The following is a 22,563-nucleotide window of genomic DNA, read 5'->3' as shown; positions in this document are numbered from 1 at the left end:
TTGTATTCAGCATTTCACTGTAAGGTCTACTACACCTGTTGTATTCAGCATTTCACTGTAAGGTCTACTACACCTGTTGTATTCAGCATTTCACTGTAAGGTCTACTACACCTGTTGTAATTCAGCATTTCACTGTAAGGTCTACTACACCTGTTGTATTCAGCATTTCACTGTGAGGTCTACTACACCTGTTGTATTCAGCATTTCACTGTGAGGTCTACTACACCTGTTGTATTCAGCATTTCACTGTGAGGTCTACTACACCTGTTGTATTCAGCATTTCACTGTAAGGTCTACTACACCTGTTGTATTCAGCATTTCACTGTAAGGTCTACTAAACCTGTTGTATTCAGCATTTCACTGTAAGGTCTACTACACCTGTTGTATTCAGCATTTCACTGTAAGGTCTACTACACCTGTTGTATTCAGCATTTCACTGTAAGGTCTACCTACACCTGTTGTATTCAGCATTTCACTAAGGTCTACTACACCTGTTGTATTCAGCATTTCACTGTGTGGTCTACTACACCTGTTGTATTCAGCATTTCACTGTAAGATCTACTACACCTGTTGTATTCAGCATTTCACTGTGAGGTCTACCTACACCTGTTGTATTCAGCATTTCACTGTAAGGTCTACTACACCTGTTGTATTCAGCATGTCACTGTGAGGTCTACTACACCTGTTGTATTCAGCATTTCACTGTAAGGTCTACTACACCTGTTGTATTCAGCATTTCACTGTAAGGTCTACTACACCTGTTGTATTCAGCATTTCACTGTAAGGTCTACTACACCTGTTGTATTCAGCATTTCACTGTGAGGTCTACTACACCTGTTGTATTCAGCATTTCACTGTAAGGTCTACTACACCTGTTGTATTCAGCATTTCACTGTGAGGTCTACTACACCTGTTGTATTCAGCATTTCACTGTCAGGTCTACTACACCTGTTGTATTCAGCATTTCACTGTAAGGTCTACTACACCTGTTGTATTCAGCATTTCACTGTAAGGTCTACTACACCTGTTGTATTCAGCATTTCACTGTGAGGTCTACTACACCTGTTGTATTCAGCATTTCACTGTGAGGTCTACTACACCTGTTGAATTCGGCACACGTGACAAATAAACTGATTTGAAAGGTCTTTCAGCTGGCCAGTGATATGGTTGTCAGGATGTAACGCAGGGATTTCTAGTGCATTATGAATTACGATAAATGCGCAGAGGAAATTGGAGCCATAGCTTACCCTTTTGGTTTTCGTGTTTTAAAAGCGTTTGAAAATGAGGTGGATATTAACCCCCCCCAAAAAAATAGGTTTCTGTTTCAAGCACATGTTTAATAGTGGATTGACTGTTTCTCTATGTTCAGTTTCAGTCCCCTTTCAAAACAAGCAAATATAGTCAAGACATATGGATAAAAATGAGATTTATTCAGCAACTCTCCTTAGAACAAACATGTTTATCCTCCACTCACTTCCATGACAATCACTATCACACTTCCTGTTCACACAGAAGGGCATGTGAACGGGTTAATTGTAGATTATCCCAAAATATTATTTGATTATCAATATCAAGAGCGGTACAAACTATACTTATTATAGAAGTTCTCACAATTCACAAAAAAAAACATCCAATACTTAAGACACTTCCACATTACGAGGGGTGTGTGATTATGGCCTAAGGAGAGGCTTTCTACAAAATCTCACTTTTTCAAAAACAAAAGTCTAAAAACAAAAATGCACACAGGAGGAACTCAAAATCCCAAAACCCCCCCACGGCCATCTAAAAATAAAAAATAAAGTTTAAATTAAGTGCTTAATAAAATATAGTAGTATTTATACAGCACATACAGAACTGGCATTTCATTCATTCATTCTGAGCAGCACATCTGTCCAGTGAGGAGAAATCAGTTGAACGGTTTTAAACTAGGAGGTATTTTAGTCCTCGTCATGTCTGGCAGTGGTCAGATCTTGGTTCTGCAGTCACATTAAGCACCGTGGTCAGATCTTGGTTCTGCAGTCACATTAAGCACAGTGGTCAGATCTTGGTTCTGCAGTCACATTAAGCACCGTGGTCAGATCTTGGTTCTGCAGTCACATTAAGCACAGTGGTCAGATCTTGGTTCTGCAGTCACATTAAGCACAGTGGTCAGATCTTGGTTCTGCAGTCACATTAAGCACCGTGGTCAGATCTTGGTTCTGCAGTCACATTAAGCACAGTGGTCAGATCTTGGTTCTGCAGTCACATTAAGCACAGTGGTCAGATCTTGGTTCCGCAGTCACATTAAGCACAGTGGTCAGATCTTGGTTCTGCAGTCACATTAAGCACAGTGGTCAGATCTTGGTTCTGCAGTCACATTAAGCACAGTGGTCAGATCTTGGTTCTGCAGTCACATTAAGCACAGTGGTCAGATCTTGGTTCTGCAGTCACATTAAGCACAGTGGTCAGATCTTGGTTCTGCAGTCACATTAAGCACAGTGGTCAGATCTTGGTTCTGCAGTCACATTAAGCACAGTGGTCAGATCTTGGTTCTGCAGTCACATTAAGCACAGTGGTCAGATCTTGGTTCTGCAGTCACATTAAGCACAGTGGTCAGATCTTGGTTCCGCAGTCACATTAAGCACCGTGGTCAGATCTTGGTTCTGCAGTCACATTAAGCACAGTGGTCAGATCTTGGTTCTGCAGTCACATTAAGCACAGTGGTCAGATCTTGGTTCTGCAGTCACATTAAGCACAGTGGTCAGATCTTGGTTCTGCAGTCACATTAAGCACAGTGGTCAGATCTTGGTTCTGCAGTCACATTAAGCACAGTGGTCAGATCTTGGTTCTGCAGTCACATTAAGCACAGTGGTCAGATCTTGGTTCTGCAGTCACATTAAGCACAGTGGTCAGATCTTGGTTCTGCAGTCACATTAAGCACAGTGGTCAGATCTTGGTTCTGCAGTCACATTAAGCACAGTGGTCAGATCTTGGTTCTGCAGTCACATTAAGCACAGTGGTCAGATCTTGGTTCTGCAGTCACATTAAGCACAGTGGTCAGATCTTGGTTCTGCAGTCACATTAAGCACAGTGGTCAGATCTTGGTTCTGCAGTCACATTAAGCACAGTGGTCAGATCTTGGTTCTGCAGTCACATTAAGCACAGTGGTCAGATCTTGGTTCTGCAGTCACATTAAGCACAGTGGTCAGACGGCCAGACGCTGGGAATAAAAGACGGGGGTAAAACTGGAACACCCAAAAAACTCCTCTGGAGACTGGAAGGCTGTAGTGGTCTGGCTGGGGAGTGTAAGAGTGGCAAGGTAGTATAGGCTGGTGGTGGTGGCAGTGTGTTACAGCTCTCTTGGCTAGAGGCAGTAGGGTTACGGAGGGGGGGGGCAGTAGGGTTACAGAGGGGGGAGGGGCAGTAGGGTTACGGGCAGTAGGGTTACAGGGGGGGGGAGGGGCAGTAGGGTTACAGGCAGTAGGGTTACAGGGAGGCAGTAGGGTTACAGGGAGGGGGGGAGAGGGCAGTAGGGTTACAGGGAGGGGGGGAGAGGGCAGTAGGGTTACAGGGAGGGGGGGGCAGTAGGGTTACAGGGTGGGGGGGGCTACAGCTTCTTCAGTCTGCTGTACAGTCCCCTCTTGCTGCGCTCCCCGGCCCAGGTCCTGCTCTTCAGTCTGAACTTCCTCAGGTCCTCTTTAAAGTCCTGGTGGTGCATGGGCCGGTACCCCTGGGGCTCACACTGCATCTGAAGTAAAAACGAGTCTCCATCAATGCATTGCGATTCAAATGTGTAGTAGCCAAACTAAATGGCTTGTTAAAGAAATTACACAGAAACAAAAAATATTAATGTCAACTAATTCACTTTTGATTATTAGTGATAAAGCCATCAAAATGTTTCACAAGTATGATTGTGTTTTACCCGGAAGTGAGGGAAGAACTCTTTGTAGCCTCCCTTGAGAATGTAGATTTCTGGGTAGTGCAGGTTAGGGTACTCGTTCATCGTCCTGTCCCTCTCACGTACGAAACGACACATCCTGGGGCCTCGCTCTGAGGAGAACTCGCAGTGGAAGACGAGGAGGACCCTGTGGTCAGGGGAGAGGGGGGCGATGGGGGTGCGTAGGAGGTACTCCTCTACCTGCTCCTCCTGGTAGAGGTTCAGGGCTCCTTTGATGTGGCCCCCCTCAAACTCATACGGGTAGCGACAGTCAATCACCACGATCCTCTCGACAACATGATGCAGCTGGCCGCTCAGAGCGGACAACATCTGAGGAACAGACAGACAGGTTAGTCCCAGGTTATAGAGGATCCATCTGAGGAACAGACAGACAGGTTAGTCCCAGGTCCCCATAACGCCAGGGTCTGTCCCCATAACGCCAGGGTCTGTCCCCATAACGCCAGGGTCTGTCCCCATAACGCCAGGGTCTACCTGGTGGTCTGTCTCCATAACGCCAGGGTCTACCTGGTGGTCTGTCTCCATAACGCCAGGGTCTACCTGGTGGTCTGTCCCCATAACGCCAGGGTCTGTCCCCATAACGCCAGGGTCTGTCCCCATAACGCCAGGGTCTGTCCCCATAACGCCAGGGTCTGTCCCCATAACACCAGGGTCTGTCCCCATAACGCCAGGGTCTGTCCCCATAACGCCAGGGTCTGTCCCCATAACACCAGGGTCTGTCCCCATAACGCCAGGGTCTGTCCCCATAACGCCAGGGTCTACCTGGTGGTCTGTCTCCATAACGCCAGGGTCTACCTGGTGGTCTGTCTCCATAACGCCAGGGTCTACCTGGTGGTCTGAAAGGACAATAAAAGGACCCAATGTAAATGGTAGTGTCTCTGGGTTAATCGTCCGAGCTCAACATAGTTTATCTACTAAAAACCATGTAGCATCTACAACTTCCTACTGGATATTTGACTATCGTACGATGTATTTCTAGAGGCCTTATAAAAATAAAAATAGTTAGTTCAACGAGTGTTTACTAGTCAAATAAGCTCAAGGGGCTTTTGGCAGGTTGGAGGTTGTGAGGCGAGAAGACCGGGGACCTTGGTCAAACACCCCATGTAGTGCACTACATAGGGAATACTAGGGGTGATTAGACACATGGCTGTATCATATAACAGCAGTAGTTCTCACCATCTCAGGAGTGATGTATTTCAGGTCCTGGTGTTTACCCTCCACGGTGGACAGGACACAGGGTTTGGTGAAATCTCCGATCAGCTCTACGTCCTGGTCAGACTCACTAGTGTCCAGCAGCTTCTCAATCTCAGTGTGGTTACAGAACGTCTAGGAAGGAGAGAGAGAGATCCCTGGTTACAGAATGAAAGAGATCCCTGGTTACAGATCAAATAGGAAGGAGAGAGCGAGAGATCCCTGGTTACAGAAGGAATAGGAAGGAGAGAGCGAGAGATCCCTGGTTACAGAAGGAATAGGAAGGAGAGAGAGCGAGAGATCCCTGGTTACAGAAGGAATAGGAAGGAGAGAGAGCGAGAGATCCCTGGTTACAGAAGGAATAGGAAGGAGAGAGCGAGAGATCCCTGGTTACAGAAGGAATAGGAAGGAGAGAGAGCGAGAGATCCCTGGTTACAGAAGGAATAGGAAGGAGAGAGCGAGAGATCCCTGGTTACAGAAGGAATAGGAAGGAGAGAGAGCGAGAGATCCCTGGTTACAGAAGGAATAGGAAGGAGAGAGAGATCCCTGGTTACAGATCAAATAGGAAGGAGAGAGCGAGAGATCCCTGGTTACAGAAGGAATAGGAAGGAGAGAGCGAGAGATCCCTGGTTACAGAAGGAATAGGAAGGAGAGAGCGAGAGATCCCTGGTTACAGAAGGAATAGGAAGGAGAGAGAGAGATCCCTGGTTACAGAAGGAATAGGAAGGAGAGAGCGAGAGATCCCTGGTTACAGAAGGAATAGGAAGGAGAGAGCGAGAGATCCCTGGTTACAGAAGGAATAGGAAGGAGAGAGCGAGAGATCCCTGGTTACAGAAGGATTAGGAAGGAGAGAGAGCGAGAGATCCCTGGTTACAGAAGGAATAGGAAGGAGAGAGAGCGAGAGATCCCTGGTTACAGAATGAAAGAGATCCCTGGTTACAGAAGGAATAGGAAGGAGAGCGAGAGAGAGATCCCTGGTTACAGAATGAATAGGAAGGAGAGAGAGCGAGAGATCCCTGGTTACAGAAGGAATAGGAAGGAGAGAGAGCGAGAGATCCCTGGTTACAGAAGGAATAGGAAGGAGAGAGAGAAGGATCTCTGCAGTCAGACAAAGCAGAATCTTTGATCGACAAAACCACCTTGCATCCCAAAAAACACCTCATTATGTGACCAATATTAGAGATTGGTCTCTTCGCTTAATCTGATCCCCTCAAACACGCTGACTGTAGGGGGTGGAGACTAGAGAAATCATAAAATCGGTCGACCTCGATGCCGATACCGATCAATCGGCCGATTTTTTATTTATAATAACAACAACAACAATACTGAATGAACACTTATTTTAACTTAATACATCAATAAAATCAATTTAGCCTCAAATAAATAATGAAACATGTACAATTTGGTTTAAATAATGCAAAAACAAAGTGTTGGAGAAGAAAGTAAAAGTGCAATATGTCCTCTGGGTTGCCCCCCCCCCCCCTTGGGTTGTGCCGTGGCGGAGATCTTTGTGGGCTATACTCAGCCTTGTCTCAGGATGGTAAGTTGGTGGTTGAAGATATCCCTCTAGTGGTGTGGGGCTGTACTTTGGCAAAGTGGGTGGCGTTATATCCTTCCTGTTTGACCCTGTCCGGGGGTGTCCTCGGATGGGGCCACAGTGTCTCCTGACCCCTCCTGTCTCAGCCTCCAGTATTTATGCTGCAGTAGTTTATGTGTCGGGGGGCTAGGGTCAGTTTGTTATATCTGGAGTACTTCTCCTGTCCTATTCAGTGTCCTGTGTGAATTTAAGTATGCTCTCTCTAATTCTCTCTTTCTCTCTCGGAGGACCTGAGCCCTAGGACCATGCCTCAGGACTACCTGACACGACTCCTTGCTGTCCCCAATCCACCTGGCTGTGCTGCTGCTCCAGTTTCAACTGACCTGAGCCCTAGGACCATGCCTCAGGACTACCTGACATGACGACTCCTTGCTGTCCCCAATCCACCTGGCCGTGCTGCTGCTCCAGTTTCAACTGTTCTGCCTTATTATTATTCGACCATGCTGATCATTTATGAACATTTGAACATCTTGGCCATGTTCTGTTATAATCTCCACCCGGCACAGCCAGAAGAGGACTGGCCACCCCACATAGCCTGGTTCCTCTCTAGGTTTCTTCCTAGGTTTTGGCCTTTCTAGGGAGTTTTTCCTAGCCACCGTGCTTCTACACCTGCATTGCTTGCTGTTTGGGGTTTTAGGCTGGGTTTCTGTACAGCACTTTGAGATATCAGCTGATGTACGAAGGGCTATATAAATACATTTTATATGATATACTTTAGTATGTTTAGTGAATGGAAAATGTAGGTTTGAATAGGTAATTAAATATATATAAATAAATTTGATTTGCTGTGTAAAAAAGCTACCGTTTCAGTTCCTTGCTCAGAACATGAGAACATATGAAAGCTGGTGGTTCCTTTTAACATGAGACTTCAATATTCCCAGGTAAGAAGTTTTAGGTTGTAGTTATTATAGGAATTATAGGACTATTTCCCTCTGTACCATTTGTATTTCATTAACCTTTTGACTATTGGATGTTCTTATAGGCACTTTAGTAATGCCAGTGTAACAAGGCTCAGAGCGAGTGATGTTTGAAACGCTATTAGCGAGCGCTAACTAGCCAGCCATTTCACTTCGGTTACACCAGCCTCATCTCGGGAGTTGATAGGCTTGAAGTCATAAACAGCGCAATGCTTGACGCACAACGAAGAGCTGCTGGCAAAACGCACGAAAGTGCTGTTTGAATGAATGTTTACGCGCCTGCTTCTGCCTACCACAGCTCAGTCAGATGCTTAGATACTCGTATGCTCAGTCAGATGCTTAGATACTCGTATGCTCAGTCAGATTATATGCAACGCAGGACACGCTAGATAATATCTAGTAACATCAACCATGTGTAGTTAACTAGTGATTATGATTGATTGTTTTTTATAAGTTAAGTTTAATGATAGCTAGAGAGAGGCAGGTCGTTATGGCGTTGGACTAGTTAACTGTAAGGTTGCAAGATTGGATCCCCCGAGCTGACAAGGTGAAAATCTGTCGTTCTGCCCCTGAACGAGGCAGTTAACCCACCGTTTCTCATTGAAAATAAGAATGTGTTCTTAACTGACTTGCCTAGTTAAATAAAGATTAAATAAAAGGTATACAAAAAAATTATTAAAAAGAGCCCAAAAATACCGACTTCCGGTTGTTATGAAAACTTGAAATCGACCCTAATTAAATCGGTCGACCTCTAGTGGAGACATTGAGCAGGGAGGACCAGGTGACTGTAGGGGAGGAGACATTGAGCAGGGAGGACCAGGTGACTGTAGGGGCGGAGACATTGAGCAGGGAGGACCAGGTGACTGTAGGGGAGGAGACATTGAGCAGGGAGGACCAGGTGACTGTAGGGGCGGAGACATTGAGCAGGGAGGACCAGGTGACTGTAGGGGCGGAGACATTGAGCAGGGAGGACCAGGTGACTGTAGGGGAGGAGACATTGAGCAGGGAGGACCAGGTGACTGTAGGGGAGGAGACATTGAGCAGGGAGGACCAGGTGACTGTAGGGGAGGAGACATTGAGCAGGGAGGACCAGGTGACTGTAGGGGAGGAGATATTGAGCAGGGAGGACCAGGTGACTGTAGGGGAGGAGACATTGAGCAGGGAGGACCAGGTGACTGTAGGGGAGGAGACATTGAGCAGGGAGGACCAGGTGACTGTAGGGGCGGAGACATTGAGCAGGGAGGACCAGGTGACTGTAGGGGCGGAGACATTGAGCAGGGAGGACCAGGTGACTGTAGGGGAGGAGACATTGAGCAGGGAGGACCAGGTGACTGTAGGGGAGGAGACATTGAGCAGGGAGGACCAGGTGACTGTAGGGGAGGAGACATTGAGCAGGGAGGACCAGGTGACTGTAGGGGAGGAGACATTGAGCAGGGAGGACCAGGTGACTGTAGGGGCGGAGACATTGAGCAGGGAGGACCAGGTGACTGTAGGGGAGGAGACATTGAGCAGGGAGGACCAGGTGACTGTAGGGGCGGAGACATTGAGCAGGGAGGACCAGGTGACTGTAGGGGCGGAGACATTGAGCAGGGAGGACCAGGTGACTGTAGGGGCGGAGACATTGAGCAGGGAGGACCAGGTACGTACCATTTTTCTGAGAGAGCAGTCGCCCTGGTCCACGTTGGTGATGTGCGTTTCCACCAGGCTGCGTCGTCTCTTCACCCTGACCGGCGTGTTCTCATCCTGGGGACACTCAGGGCGCTTCAGGGGGGCGCGCTCCACCTGACTGGGCATGGAGGGGGAGCGGAACAGACCCCTCGGCCGACACCGAACCACCGGCTGAAGAGGAAGAGATTAGATTGGCATTCAATTATAATACCTATGGAGGGATGGACATATGCAGCAACCAAATCGAATGTAGTGAAAACAGGAGACATGGCCCCTGGGGGGGGGGGGGCCCTCCAGACTACATGGCCCCCTCCAGACTACATGGCCCCTGGGGGGGGGGCCCTCCAGACTACATGGCCCCCTCCAGACTACATGGCCCCCTCCAGACTACATGGCCCCTGGGGGGGGGGGGGGGCCCTCCAGACCGCTCTATAGCGAAACCAAAAGTCTGCTGGTCATTTTAAAACCAAAGACAAATGAAGTCATATCCACAGAAGGCCATACAGAAGACTCTTCATGGATCTCCATGGCAACGCCACTGTAGAAGAGGTGATGCTCCTACCGAGTCCACTGCAGGGTTGTCCCTCACTAGAGGAGCTGTCAGCAGGCTGGCCATCCCCATGGGCATGTCACACTCCTCCTCCTCCTCCTCACAGTCATCCAGAACTTCAAGGAAACCATCGTCATCCTCATTAAGGGAGCGGGTGAAGGAGGAGCGGCGCAGGATCATGGGACTGCTGTCGTCCAATGAGCTGAGGCGCTGCGACGAGGGTGGGGACAGCTAGAGGGAGGGAGGAGCAAAGGGTTAACTTTCATTTTAACATGACTCACAACTACGACAATGTCTAGTCTTCTGTTATGTCTGTCTGCCAATCACGGTTCTACTCACCATGAGGGCTGGGGCAGAGTTTGGCCGACGGGCAAAGTCCTTGTTCTCTCCTCCTCCACTATGGAAGGACCTCCTACGGCAGCGTGACGCTGGCTTGGCGGGCTTCTTAAACTCGAAGCCCACCTCCTGGTTCTCCTTGTTGCCCTGCCAACCATGCCCAAAGGAGGCAGCTGTATCCTGGACTGAGCCGTAGGGTCCGAAGCGGTGCTGCTGGCTCTCTGGGTCCGGACTCTTCAGAGCCGGACTGGAGCCTAACAGCAGTGGTAGAGAGTTGATTCTTCGGATTGGCATTTTACTGTGAAGAGAACGAACAAAGAAATCTAGTTGAAACGGGGGATGGACACACTAGATCAATCATGACAAGGATTGTCCATGTTTATAATCCTAACGACTCGCCGAAGAGTGGAAAAAATAAATCGTCGATTGGTTGTTGGCAGCTGCACCACAACTAGGCAGTTCCATCTCCTGGAAACCAAGAGAGAGAGAGGGACTAGCTACATGACTTACTCGTTGGTAACTCTCCCAGACTGCAGAACGGCCTCGTCAAACCTGCAGGACAGAGACAAACTATTCAGTCAGAATTATAGTGAGAACCTTCTGAACAAGTGACTGAGCCAAGCAAGACCCCACCTAGGTAGGTGGCCTCAAATTATACCCTATTCCCCCGGTCAACAGTAGTGCACTATATAGGGAATAGGGCCCTGGTCAACAGTAGTGTTTTATATAGGGAATAGGGCCCTGGTCAACAGTAGTGTTCTATATAGGGAATAGGGCCCTGGTCAACAGTAGTGTTCTATATAGGGTCCTGGTCTACAGTAGTGTTCTTTATAGGGCCCTGGTCTACAGTAGTGTTCTATATAGGGAATAGGGTCCTGGTCAACAGTAGTGCACTATATAGGGAATAGGGTCCTGGTCAACGGTAGTGCACTATATAGGGAATAGGGCCCTGGTCAACAGTAGTGCACTATATAGGGAATAGGGTCCTGGTCAACAGTAGTGTTCTATATAGGGTCCTGGTCAACAGTTAGTGTACTATATAGGGCCCTGGTCAACAGTAGTGTACTATATAGGTCCCTGGTCAACAGTAGTGTTCTATATAGGGAATAGGGCCCTGGTCTACAGTAGTGTACTATATAGGGCCCTGGTCAACAGTAGTGTACTATATAGGTCCCTGGTCAACAGTAGTGTTCTATATAGGGAATAGGGCCCTGGTCTACAGTAGTGTACTATATAGGTCCCTGGTCAACAGTAGTGTTCTATATAGGGAATAGGGCCCTGGTCTACAGTAGTGTACTATATAGGGCCCTGGTCAACAGTAGTGTACTATATAGGTCCCTGGTCAACAGTAGTGTTCTATATAGGGAATAGGGCCCTGGTCTACAGTAGTGTACTATATAGGGCCCTGGTCAACAGTAGTGTACTATATAGGTCCCTGGTCAACAGTAGTGTTCTATATAGGGAATAGGGCCCTGGTCTACAGTAGTGTTCTATATAGGGCCCTGGTCAACAGTAGTGTTCTATATAGGGTCCTGGTCTACAGTAGTGTTCTATATAGGGTCCTGGTCTACAGTAGTGTACTATATAGGGCCCTGGTCAACAGTAGTGTTCTATATAGGGTCCTGGTCTACAGTAGTGTTCTATATAGGGTCCTGGTCAACAGTAGTGTTCTATATAGGGTCCTGGTCAACAGTAGTGTTCTATATAGGGAATAGGGTCCTGGTCAACAGTAGTGTTCTATATAGGGTCCTGGTCAAGAGTAGTGTTCTATATAGGGTCCTGGTCAACAGTAGTGTTCTATATAGGGTCCTGGTCAACAGTAGTGTACTATATAGGGTCCTGGTCAACAGTAGTGTTCTATATAGGGTCCTGGTCTACAGTAGTGTTCTATATAGGGTCCTGGTCTACAGTAGTGTTCTATATAGGGTCCTGGTCAACAGTAGTGTACTATATAGGGTCCTGGACTACAGTAGTGTTCTATATAGGGTCCTGGTCAACAGTAGTGTTCTATATAGGGTCCTGGTCAACAGTAGTGTTCTATATAGGGTCCTGGTCTACAGTAGTGTTCTATATAGGGTCCTGGTCTACAGTAGTGTTCTATATAGGGAATAGGGTCCTGGTCTACAGTAGTGTACTATATAGGGCCCTGGTCAACAGTAGTGTTCTATATAGGGTCCTGGTCAACAGTAGTGTTCTATATAGGGTCCTGGTCAACAGTAGTGTTCTATATAAGGTCCTGGTCAACAGTAGTGTACTATACAGGGAATAGGGTCCTGGTCAACAGTAGTGCACTATATAGGGAATAGGGCCCTGGTCAACAGTAGTGCACTATATAGGGAATAGGGTCCTGGTCAACAGTAGTGTTCTATATAGGGTCCTGGTCAACAGTAGTGTTCTATATAGGGAATAGGGCCCTGGTCTACAGTAGTGTACTATATAGGGTCCTAGTCAACAGTAGTGTTCTATATAGGGTCCTGGTCAACAGTAGTGTACTATATAGGTCCCTGGTCAACAGTAGTGTTCTATATAGGGAATAGGGCCCTGGTCTACAGTAGTGTTCTATATAGGGTCCTGGTCTACAGTAGTGTTCTATATAGGGTCCTGGTCAACAGTAGTGTTCTATATAGGGTCCTGGTCAACAGTAGTGTTCTATATAGGGTCCTGGTCTACAGTAGTGTTCTATATAGGGTCCTGGTCTACAGTAGTGTACTATATAGGGTCCTGGTCAACAGTAGTGTTCTATATAGGGAATAGGGTCCTGGTCAACAGTAGTGTTCTATATAGGGAATAGGGCCCTGGTCAACAGTAGTGTTCTATATAGGGCCCTGGTCTACAGTAGTGTTCTATATAGGGTCCTGGTCTACAGTAGTGTACTATATAGGGTCCTGGTCAACAGTAGTGTTCTATATAGGGAATAGGGTCCTGGTCAACAGTAGTGTTCTATATAGGGAATAGGGTCCTGGTCTACAGTAGTGTTCTATATAGGGCCCTGGTCTACAGTAGTGTTCTATATAGGGTCCTGGTCTACAGTAGTGTTCTATATAGGGCCCTGGTCAACAGTAGTGCTCTACACAGGGTCCTGATCACGACTTGGCATCTCATTCATAAGCACCTCATCCAGGCAGGCCATTTGACTATATTCCTAACAGGGTGTGTTGTTGGAGACGGACAGGAGGGTGTGTATTCCTAACAGGGTGTGTTGTTGGAGACGGACAGGAGGGTGTGTATTCCTAACAGGGTGTGTTGTTGGAGACGGACAGGAGGGTGTGTATTCCTAACAGGGTGTGTTGTTGGAGACGGACAGGAGGGTGTGTATTCCTAACAGGGTGTGTTGTTGGAGACGGACAGGAGGGTGTGTATTCCTAACAGGGTGTGTTGTTGGAGACGGACAGGAGGGTGTGTATTCCTAACAGGGTGTGTTGTTGGAGACGGACAGGAGGGTGTGTATTCCTAACAGGGTGTGTTGTTGGAGACGGACAGGAGGGTGTGTATTCCTAACAGGGTGTGTTGTTGGAGACGGACAGGAGGGTGTGTATTCCTAACAGGGTGTGTTGTTGGAGACGGACAGGAGCGTGTGTATTCCTAACAGGGTGTGTTGTTGGAGACGGACAGGAGGGTGTGTATTCCTAACAGGGTGTGTTGTTGGAGACGGACAGGAGGGTGTGTATTCCTAACAGGGTGTGTTGTTGGAGACGGACAGGAGGGTGTGTATTCCTAACAGGGTGTGTTGTTGGAGACGGACAGGAGGGTGTGTATTCCTAACAGGGTGTGTTGTTGGAGACGGACAGGAGGGTGTGTATTCCTAACAGGGTGTGTTGTTGGAGACGGACAGGAGGGTGTGTATTCCTAACAGGGTGTGTTGTTGGAGACGGACAGGAGGGTGTGTATTCCTAACAGGGTGTGTTGTTGGAGACGGACAGGAGGGTGTGTATTCCTAACAGGGTGTGTTGTTGGAGACGGACAGGAGGGTGTGTATTCCTAACAGGGTGTGTTGTTGGAGACGGACAGGAGGGTGTGTATTCCTAACAGGGTGTGTTGTTGGAGACGGACAGGAGGGTGTGTATTCCTAACAGGGTGTGTTGTTGGAGACGGACAGGAGGGTGTGTATTCCTAACAGGGTGTGTTGTTGGAGACGGACAGGAGGGTGTGTATTCCTAACAGGGTGTGTTGTTGGAGACGGACAGGAGCGTGTGTATTCCTAACAGGGTGTGTTGTTGGAGACGGACAGGAGGGTGTGTATTCCTAACAGGGTGTGTTGTTGGAGACGGACAGGAGGGTGTGTATTCCTAACAGGGTGTGTTGTTGGAGACGGACAGGAGGGTGTGTATTCCTAACAGGGTGTGTTGTTGGAGACGGACAGGAGGGTGTGTATTCCTAACAGGGTGTGTTGTTGGAGACGGACAGGAGGGTGTGTATTCCTAACAGGGTGTGTTGTTGGAGACGGACAGGAGGGTGTGTATTCCTAACAGGGTGTGTTGTTGGAGACGGACAGGAGGGTGTGTATTCCTAACAGGGTGTGTTGTTGGAGACGGACAGGAGGGTGTGTATTCCTAACAGGGTGTGTTGTTGGAGACGGACAGGAGGGTGTGTATTCCTAACAGGGTGTGTTGTTGGAGACGGACAGGAGGGTGTGTATTCCTAACAGGGTGTGTTGTTGGAGACGGACAGGAGGGTGTGTATTCCTAACAGGGTGTGTTGTTGGAGACGGACAGGAGGGTGTGTATTCCTAACAGGGTGTGTTGTTGGAGACGGACAGGAGGGTGTGTATTCCTAACAGGGTGTGTTGTTGGAGACGGACAGGAGGGTGTGTATTCCTAACAGGGTGTGTTGTTGGAGACGGACAGGAGGGTGTGTATTCCTAACAGGGTGTGTTGTTGGAGACGGACAGGAGGGTGTGTATTCCTAACAGGGTGTGTTGTTGGAGACGGACAGGAGGGTGTGTATTCCTAACAGGGTGTGTTGTTGGAGACGGACAGGAGGGTGTGTATTCCTAACAGGGTGTGTTGTTGGAGACGGACAGGAGGGTGTGTATTCCTAACAGGGTGTGTTGTTGGAGACGGACAGGAGGGTGTGTATTCCTAACAGGGTGTGTTGTTGGAGACGGACAGGAGGGTGTGTATTCCTAACAGGGTGTGTTGTTGGAGACGGACAGGAGGGTGTGTATTCCTAACAGGGTGTGTTGTTGGAGACGGACAGGAGGGTGTGTATTCCTAACAGGGTGTGTTGTTGGAGACGGACAGGAGGGTGTGTATTCCTAACAGTGCAACTGTTCTACCTTTGTTAGCGAACAAAGATACATTTTATTATTCTATTTTTTTAAAGATACAGCACCTTCAGAAAATATTCACACCCCTTAACTTGTTCCACATTTTGTTGCGTTACAACCTGCATTTATAAAAAAAAAAAGATATCTACACCCCATAATAAAAGTGGAGAATACAGAAGTCTCATGATAGCGTTGATTACAGCTGTGAGTCTTTATGGGTAAGTGTGTTCACATATAGTCCTCTTTAAAAGTACCACATGATGTGATTCTCACCAAATGTCGTCTTCTAGCACTATTCAAAGACCACAATGGAAATAAACAGCTTCGGAAGCTCATGTATGGTGGTCTGGGAATCAAACCCACCATCTTGGTGTTGCAAGTGCCAATGCTCTACCAAGTGAGCTACAGAGCACCACAGTTGGCAGCTAAACCAGTTAGACCGACAATAGAGCCTTGCTGCTGGCTCTATTGAGAGAGGGGTAGAGGACGGGCGGTTTCAGCCCTGTGCTGGAGAAGAGGTGCAAGGGGTGGTCCCTCCCATTTCTTTCTGCAGCAGAGCAATGCCCACCTGTATGCTAAATAAGCAGTGAGGAGAGCTGAGTGAAAGGGGGGGGGGGGGGGGGGGTACAGAGGACAGGGTCTGCTAATCTACCGTATGTCTGCTGAAGGAACAACGCTGGCCTCAGCCCTTCTGCAAGGACCCTTTGTTTGCAGAGAGGAGAACGGAGGGGGGCAGGAGTGCGTCTAGTTCAATGGGGAGAAAAGGGGGGTGATTGAGTTTGTTCTCGTAACGACTATAGGGGGCTTGGGGGGTATGAGGTGCCCCCCATTCAATAGTTCTGGCGCAGACCCCCCCCCCCCCCCTCCCCTTTACCATTCAAACTATAAGACGGGCCATGAGTGTGCCAAAAAAACACTTCAACCCCCCTCATCCCCCCTAAAAAAGCTGCAGCGAGCCATTAAACAGCTGTACGGGAGCTGAATGAATGGCCTCATGGACAAAATACTGCAGCCAAGTGTTCAGAGAAATTGGCAGATGTCTGAATATTCACCCCGAGCCTACCCACAGAGACCCAGAAGAGAGCCTACCCACAGAGACCCAGAAGAGAGCCTACCCACAGAGACCCAGAAGAGAGCCTACCCACAGAGACCCAGAAGAGAGCCTACCCACAGAGACCCAGAAGAGAGCCTACCCACAGAGACCCAGAAGAGAGCCTACCCACAGAGACCCAGAAGAGAGCCTACCCACAGAGACCCAGAAGAGAGCCTACCCACAGAGACCCAGAAGGGAGCCTACCCACAGAGACCCAGAAGAGACTACCCACAGATTATAGGCTCAAGCTGACAATGAAACTAACTATGTAGATAATGGCGTCGATATGACAGAGTTAACACGAACACAACACTATAAAACGCCACACGGAAAAATGCAGCCGTTTCCAAACTTTATAGGGCCTGTGGACAAAATGTCTCCATAAAAGCTCCCAAGTTTCCTCAGAAAGCCTTTCAAAAAGTCAGGCATATCAAATATCTGAGGGTCTTCACACTCGCTAGAGAAAAGCCTGGGCTACACCTATAATGCAACGTAAACTTGCCAACTTGTCTCGACTGCTACGTCTGGAGGTAGTGCACGACACTCACCCAACAGTTGTTCCCTCCAAGCAGGCCAGAGGAAACAACAAAATAGTCTCATTGAGACACTTACGGTAAAAAATTGTAAACAGCATAGCAATGTTTTTTGAAACAACTCAAAAATGTAGAGACATCGTACATTGTTTTGACACTTGTTTCAAGTTACCCGAAGTTGCAGCAGTTTGCTTATTAACTCAAATGACATTGAGCAAAAGAAGCCTGGTTTGTTCTAAGGCAACGTGAATACGGTACCTAGCGTAAGCCCAAGAGCTCCTATCAAGCCATGGTTCAGCTAAACGTCAGCATTCAGCCAAATCAAATTGTATTTGTCACATACACATTGGTTAGCAGATGTTAATGCGAGTGTAGCGAAATGCTAGTGAGAAATACAGAAAACAAAAATACTGCAGTTTCCTAAGAACGCGAAGCGAGGCGACCATCTCTGACGGCGCCATCTTGAATAGCTTTGTGAGAATGCAGAAATTATTTATATTTAGCTAGCTAACGTCACCTAGCTAGGTAGCCTATATTATAATATGACACTATGATAACATTACAGGATATTTTATATTAGTATTGGAGGGGGTAGTTTGTTCATTATTGATATGCTAATGTTACTTGATCATGAAGCATGTTGTTCGTTAGCTAGCAGGAGTTCACTGTGTAGTCAGCTAATTTAACCCGATGAGAAAATAACCCCTTTTAATTGTCTGCACGTGCTTGTGGATTGTATTATTTTATATGGTAACATGTTTTAGAATAAAAGTTGCTTGGATTGTTAAGTAGGTGAATGCTTACTGGCTACGGTGAGATTTATGGTAAATGGGGCGTTGCCTACCACGGCGAATGGCAAGGAAAGGATGTAACGTGAATTGAAAAGTAGAAAACTCTTGACACTCCTCGAGCTTGCGAAGTGGGAATAGGCCTATTACATAACAGCACCAGTCTGCTTCAGTAATACAGGGCAACAGGAATGGTAATGCATCTCTATGGGGGAAATTAATCATTAGTTGAAATTAATGTAGATTGAACATCTCCAAATCAGCCTAAGAATACACTCAACTCCTGTGATCAAATTTACTTTTGCCCCCCCCCCCCCCCCCAAAAAAAAGAAACAGAAGGAATGTTCACCTATGACCATCTTATCTGCTAATTTACTCAATGAAAATGGACACATCAAGCTGGGGAGATTTACCAACGGCACAATGACAGTAGGCCTAATCCCAGACCACAATAGATGAGACGGACTACCTAGCCATGCTCAGTTGGAATAAGAGGGGGTGGTGGAGGAGAGTGGGGGAAATGGAGGAGAGAGGTAGTAGGGAGGAAGGCCAATGCTACCACAGAGACTGATGGTTAAAGACATGAGGACGATCACTTACCTCTCCTCAACATCCACAGGGTCTAAGGGGGAATCCATACCAAGACCTGGAGGAAGATGTAGAAACAAGTCCCAGTTAGCTGCTAGTTCATTGTTACTATTTGAAACTGTTAAAACTACACAATGTACATTCTGAACACATTTACACAGGCCTAAACTTAAGGGTGCCACAGGAGAAAATATTAAATCCTGTAGTTTGCTCTTTTTTTCCTGTAAGTAAATTAAGCATTTCAGTCCTATAATGGCACCATTTCCCCCAGGCTTTCAATGTGGTCAAACTGCAAAAGGAAGAGTAGAACTAAAAAAAAAAAACAGGGGACATGACAAAATATAAGGCCTATATAGGATTAACAAAAAAACAAAGAAATAGTTAATAGTTTAAGTAGGAAGCTAGTGTTCTTATTGTCTCCATATTATTTACACTTTTTGGGGGGGGGGTGAAACATTTGCAGCGATCGTATTATGTTGTTTTACCAGCATCAGACGAGCAGTCGGAGGCGAAAGAGGGAATCTTCAGCAGGGGCACATGTCCTTTCCTCTTGGGAGTTACACATTGTTGGCTGTAAAAGCAAAATTGGGTACACAATCAGACAACTTTGCTAACGTTCAGCAAGTTATCCATTTTCATTGGCTTGAAATAAACAAGTGGTTAGTTAACTAGAGTAGCTACATTTTTGTCATGTTATTCAGCAAACTAGCCTAACGTTAGCTAGCAAACCAACCAAGATTATCTTGCAGTTCACAACCAGTTAGCTAGTATGGAAACATAGCCAACTAGGCAAAATAGCAACACACGTTTGAGAGCCTCTTACCTTCCAAGTCCAGCTAGATTGTTCATGTTTAGGGCCAGATTAGTGACGGGTGACAGTACATTTGCTGAAGCAGGAGAGAAGAGATTATTCTTGATGCATGTCGAAGCCATGTCGGGCAGCGACAGTGAGGAAAGGCCGTGGATTCTGTCGGGCCTGTTGTTAGAGGTGATAGGGCTGAAATCGCTGATAACGTTTTTAAAATCCATTTAACAAAGCTAGCTAAAAAAAAAATATATATATATTTTGATATCAGTTCGGAGGTCCAAAATCATTGAACGTAGACAAATCAGAAAGATTTGTAACAACTAACGTTACTGTTAAGTTAGCTAGCATCCAAATTAAGAATTTGCAGAATGAGTTTGTAAAGAGTAATGAAAACAAAACAACCACGACAAGCTGTTTGCAGACTCTGTCTTGCTAAAAAAAAAAATAACAAAAATCGATTAATAAATATATATATTGTATGGAAGTATATATTTGATATACTGTCAGAGAGCTGCATTGAGATGTACTCTCCCTGACAGTCCGACTCAACTTCTGAGAAAGAAAATGCAGCTGTCTGTATTTAGGTTCAAAATAAAATAAAATAAACTCAAGAGCGGCAATCATTTCAGCCAATCAGCTGCGTCGTTACATCCTGCACGTCCAATCAGAGGCGGGTTCCTATTTCGCCCCTTTTTGTCGTTCAAGGAAAAAGGGGGCGGGATGTCATTTCCCGTAACGTACATGTCTACGAACCAATCAAAGTGCATCATAGGCGGAATAAATCATGACGGGTAACCAATAAGATGCGTATTCTTTCTTTCGAGGGGGATGCAGAATTTGTATAGATTTTTTTTCCCGCGGAAGATTTGAAGCGCCAGCTGAAGAATAACCACATGACCAACACAACCAATCACACAGCAAGGCCATTCATAAAGCCACAGCTGTCTTTCCAACTTCTATGAGCATAAATAATAATAGCCATTTTTTTTTCTTCGCTTCTCGCCACAGTGATAGATTAAGAAATTACAATTGATTGAATAACAATGTTCTTTACTGTATGAGGGCTATGTAACATTTTATCTTCTCATTTACTTTACAGTTTCGCCCAATAAACAAAGGAAGTACGGAGGACGTTTCATTCGATTAGAAAGTCTGTGTTGTGGTGCTCACATTAATGCCGTGTTGCCAAAGCCCATGTCAACATCATAAACCCACCTGGTGTTTCCCTTTACTCTGAATATAAGCCAAGCACGCTAAATGGCTGTCCTGCTACATGAAGAACTATCTTAAAGTTCCCTTTCCTCATTTAAAAAAAAGGTGTAATTGAGCACAGACTGGTCCTCCCTCGCAGGATGCACAAAGCACAGTGAATTCAGCCTATACACTGCTACTCAAACTTGCTAACAGTGTCCAGTACAGTCTGTTATTGTCATTTTAACAAATACGATATGGTTCATTTTGATTGGTTAAATATGGTTTGTTATTATAGCCTACAACTCAACAACAACAATGGTTAGCCTACACCCTGGATTAACATATATAAAAAGTGGAAGTTTACCACCACATCGAATGGACTCGCCCTCATGGTCAACTACAGACGGCAAAAACAGTATAAACTCTTCACTGAGTGAAAGGCTCTTTAATACATATATCTTCTAACTGGGGGTAACAGTCACATTGCATCTCTGTTGTCTATGTAGCTTACGCCATGGCAACATAGCCCTGCAGCTACCCCCATTCCGTTCCTTACAAAATGGCCGATAGACAAAAGTTGAGCCTTTCACCACAATGGGTTTAAAAACTCTTGACTGTAATGTGGGAACTTAATGTGTGTCCCATGACTTCACCATGTGGTGTCACTTGCATATTGCCTCCTGATTGACCATATACTTAATGAGGGCCTGTGGGATCGTAGGGGTTCACGAGGAAAGCAATCGCTCTCTCTTGTGGCTTGTAACGTGAAGCAACGTCAAGTTAACAATACATCTGCCTTTCCAAAGATACACCGTTGGTAGTTATTTTACTCGCGTACAGACACATTGGATTAAACTACAGATGGAGACAGGAATACTAATATTTTACTTCACTGTGTAACAGCCTAGTTAAGGGGCCAAATGTCCTATACCGGAAAAAATGATATATTGGGAATAGTTTTCAATAAAATATTTAAAATGAATTGGGGAAAAAGTATTTAGCAAATATCTAAATGTAATATATGTACTAAATACACACTCGCACCTCACAACCTTCTCTACGCCGATGATAATGCTGAGTTTTTATTGACCTCTGGTACATTAGCATTAGGTTCTCAAAAGGTGCATTTAGCATTGAGTTGTAGTTGAAAATCCATCCTATCGCCAACCTGACAGTTATGAAACAGCAAAAAACGAATGAGGTGTTTATTCGAAAAGACATTTGAACATAGAACATACAGTATCTTTAAATATATATATATTTTTTTAAATACATTTTTTAATCCAATGCCTGTTTGCCTGAGGCTGACCCCATGTTGGGCTGGTGGCCGAGAGGTTGCTGGTTCAGGTCCCCGAGTCGACTGGGTGTGGGATTTGTCGATGTGCTCCAAAATGGTCAGAAACAAATAACTTTCTTCTGAAACACATCAGTCTATTCTTGTTCTGAGAAATAAAGGCTATTCCATGCGAGAATTTGCAAAGAAACTGAAGAAATTGTACAATGCTGTGTACTACTCCCTTCACAGAACAGCGCAAACTGGCCCTAACCAGAAAAGAAAGAGGAGTGGGAGGCCCCGGTGCACAACTGAGCAAGAGGACAAGTACATTAGAGTGTCTAGTTTGAGAAACAGACGCCTCACAAGTCCTCAAATGGCAGCTTCCTTAAATAGTACCCACAAAACACCAGTCTCAACGTCAACAGTGAAGTGGCGACTCCGGCATGCTGGCCTTCTATGCAGAGTTGCAAAGAAAAAGCCACATCTCAGACTGGCCAATAAAAATAAAAGATTAAGATGGGCAAAATAACACAGACGCTGGACAGAGGAACTCTGCCTAGAAGGCCAGCATCCCGGAGTCACCTCTTCACTGTTGACATTGAGACTGGTGTTTGTGGGTACTATTTAATGAAGCTGCCAGCTGAGGACTTGGGAGGCGTTTGTTTCTCAAACTGCACACAAAAAAAATTTGCTTTACTTTCAAAAACAAGGAACTTTCTGTTTGACCCCAAACTTTTGAAGGGTAGTGTAAATATATATTTAAACAAATATTACTTCATTTTCATACCTGCAGTGAAGCCGCTCAACATGTACATTACTTTTCA

General features: G+C 46.2%; 1 protein-coding gene across 2 annotated transcripts; it reads right to left on the bottom strand.

Moving 5' to 3' along the window:
* Positions 1–1,409: 1,409 nt before the first annotated feature.
* Positions 1,410–19,937, bottom strand: cdc25b (cell division cycle 25B). Of its 2 annotated transcripts, XM_036962554.2 has the most exons (10): positions 19,285–19,874; positions 18,947–19,032; positions 18,474–18,519; positions 10,704–10,745; positions 10,197–10,491; positions 9,870–10,088; positions 9,287–9,478; positions 5,111–5,260; positions 3,902–4,246; positions 1,410–3,727 (listed from the first exon to the last, which is right to left on the bottom strand). In XM_036962554.2, the coding sequence occupies exons 1-10, from the start codon at positions 19,488–19,490 to the stop codon at positions 3,587–3,589; spliced, it is 1,722 nt and encodes a 573-aa protein (XP_036818449.2). In that variant the 5' UTR covers positions 19,491–19,874; the 3' UTR covers positions 1,410–3,586. The 2 variants fall into 2 exon arrangements, with proteins under 2 accessions (XP_036818449.2, XP_036818450.2); XM_036962555.2 differs by lacking the exon at positions 10,704–10,745 and having other exon boundaries at positions 19,285–19,937.
* Between the last annotated feature and the right edge of the window lie 2,626 nt (positions 19,938–22,563).

Source organism: Oncorhynchus mykiss, chromosome 25 (genome assembly GCF_057628025.1).
Source record: "Oncorhynchus mykiss isolate SJ-2025 chromosome 25, ASM5762802v1, whole genome shotgun sequence".
NCBI classification, from domain to species: Eukaryota; Metazoa; Chordata; class Actinopteri; order Salmoniformes; family Salmonidae; genus Oncorhynchus; species Oncorhynchus mykiss.
This window is presented reverse-complemented; position numbering and strand designations above follow the sequence as displayed.